The sequence below is a fragment of the Pundamilia nyererei genome, unplaced genomic scaffold, assembly GCF_000239375.1.
Source record: "Pundamilia nyererei isolate P.nyererei 1_Seehausen unplaced genomic scaffold, PunNye1.0 scaffold00027, whole genome shotgun sequence".
In the NCBI taxonomy this organism is placed as follows: Eukaryota; Metazoa; Chordata; class Actinopteri; order Cichliformes; family Cichlidae; genus Pundamilia; species Pundamilia nyererei.
In genome coordinates this window covers 700,498-703,084 of record NW_005187428.1, presented here as the reverse complement: position 1 = coordinate 703,084, position 2,587 = coordinate 700,498, and the positions used below count along the sequence as shown (strand labels likewise).

At 38.6% G+C, this 2,587-nt stretch overlaps 1 protein-coding gene across 1 annotated transcript in view; it reads left to right on the top strand.

Moving 5' to 3' along the window:
* LOC102194220 (very long-chain acyl-CoA synthetase-like) overlaps positions 1-1,999 on the top strand; it is a 15,301-nt gene extending 13,302 nt beyond the window's left edge. The window contains exons 9-10 of the mRNA XM_005728242.1: positions 1,580-1,710; positions 1,823-1,999. Of these exons, the coding sequence (XP_005728299.1) occupies positions 1,580-1,710; positions 1,823-1,999 (308 nt within the window). The remainder of the gene's footprint in view (positions 1-1,579; positions 1,711-1,822) is intronic.
* The last annotated feature ends 588 nt before the right edge of the window (positions 2,000-2,587 follow it).

The window sequence follows — 2,587 nt, the reverse complement described above, 5'->3', positions numbered from 1 at the left end:
GTAGCGTTTTGTGGGAGAAACGTTTCATCACTTACCCAAGTGACTTCTTCAGTCTCAGCCGACTGCAGGTTTCCCCAAACAAAAAGGAGATTCAATTCATTGGAAGAAAAAAAAATGTTTATAATGTACGTTCTATTTGCTAAGGACTGCGGATTTATTAGAGCAGTCCTCGTTGGAGCTGGAGCCTGAGTAGAAGTTGTCTGTAAAGCCCAGGTTAATAGGCGCAAAAAAGGTTTATTCCACGACTCCCAAGATGTAAAAAAAAAACAGCAGCGAGCAGGGTTTTGGACACCTAAGCCCACCACGGGAACCGGACAGGAGATGACACGATCCAGGAAACGCCGTCGGCTGTGATGTAATGGACCATAACCAACTTGAGAAGCTGCTGAAGAAAAGGTAAAGCAAGCTTTAATTGTGTTGTCCTTGGGTCATTTTTTTGTCCCTGAGGACCACAGGTGTATGAAAATCGGGAGGACATTATGAGGGTTAACCAAACGGAGCAGCAAACTGAGATTAAACATTTATCTCCATAAAACAAACAGTCCAAAGAGCACTGGATGACATCAGTGGCTTCATCCATCTTTTACATCAGGGGTAGGCAACCTTTCTGAGGGCGAGTGCCATTTAAAATTTCCTCAGAAGTCAGTGTGCCATATGATTGCATTAGCAATAAATTTAATAACGCTTTATATTAGCAGTTACACAATATATAGAACCACTTTATAGAATTATATTTGTTTGCGGATGTTGGCCGCTATCAGCGAATGGTTATCAGCTATTTTGAAACAAAAAAAGACACTTTTTATCCATAAGAAGAACTCCATAACAGCAGATGGACTGTACAACAGAAAATACAAATGCTATTTATGGTCTCCTCACAACAATGATAAGAAAAATAAACTAAGCCAATATGGCAAATGCCCGATGGCCAGTCCAGCTATGGTATGAATGTTCAAAAATCTGCACAGAGGAGAACACAATATGCTAAAGCTTTACAAACGCAGCCCTACAAGTTGTCAGGTAAGAGATTGTTAAACTGCATCCAGTTTAACAATCAGGCATCAAATGAACGCCTTCCTTCTCCTTAAGTAGTGACCAGCTGATTAAAGGATTACCAACAAGTGAGTTCATCATCACAGGCATGATGGACTAAAAGACAGGATGCAGAGGAATGACCTGTCCCTGTATCAAAAACTGTGTATTTTTTTCTCTCTCTTATGCACGCGACACACACAAAGGATAGAAGATGGGCAGTGGAGAGAGAAATGGGGAGCCAGCACAGGAGGACTGGAGGACCATGACAGTCATATGGCTTAACAAACAAAAAAAACATTCCTCTTAAAATGGTCAGAGATAAGAACTGGACTAAAAATGAATGAGAAAGCAGCCAATGTCTAAAGAAAGAGTTTGACAGATCTTAAGGAAGCCTGGAAAACTATTGCATAAGAACAGTTGACAAAGTCAAAATATGAAGAGATGAGTGGTGGCTCAAGACTTTTGCTCAGTACTGACACTTTTAATTAGCAATACTGAACTTCAGTTAACTCCTGTTTTGTGATTGTTTAACTTTTGTCTTCAGGCCAGGAGGGAAGAGCCGGGATGGCTGCTGTTACTTTGATGGATGGACTGAAGTTTGACTCCACGGTTGTTTTTAAACATGTCGAGGACTTCCTGCCGTCCTACGCCAGGCCACGCTTTCTGAGGATTCAAGTATGTTTACTCCAGTTATTTTACACTTTTTTGCATTTGTGGTTAAGCCTCTTTGTTGCTTGCATGATTTATTTTATTCACTAATAATTGGTTGTACTGTGATTTATTACAGAGGTCACTGGACATTACAGGCACGTTCAAGCTAATAAAGACGAAAGCAGTGGAGCAGGGCTTCAACCCAAATGAAATAACAGACCCACTCTACTTTCTGAATGAAAAAGAGAGGAATTATACTCCACTCACGCCAGATGTATTTGATTCAATTGTAGCAGGAAATATCAAAATATAAAGTGATTTTACTTTTTAAAGGAAAGAAAATCACCTCTGTAAGAAAATCATTGAGATGACAGCGTGGCACTTCTGGCTGCACATTTTGTTGATAAGGTGTTTGAAATTATATCTTTGCCTTCATAATTTGATTTTAGCTGTGATTCTATGCACACATCCTTAATGATTTAGCCTTCTACGGATGTACTGAGCTGATGTACTGAGCTGTGAGTTCACTCAGTGAATTGTTTCAGTTAAGTAAACGCATTGCTGTGCACCTTCTTCCTTCAATGCATTCTGGTCCATCCATGTTATATATATATATATTTTTTTTTTTTTTTAAATTAAAGACCTACTGATATTGTATGTCTCTTTCACTGCCTTATTTGTAGTTATCATTGGACATTGTAGTTTGTAGACTATGTATGCACTTTGTGTGCACAATATATTTGCAATAATAATAATATTAATATGGGCAAGCGAAGGAACTGATCATCTAATATGATAAGCAGTGTTGGTCAAGTTACTTGAAAAAAGTAATCAGTAACTAATTACTGATTACTTCCCCCAAAAAGTAATCCCGTTACTTTACCGATTACTTATTTTCAAA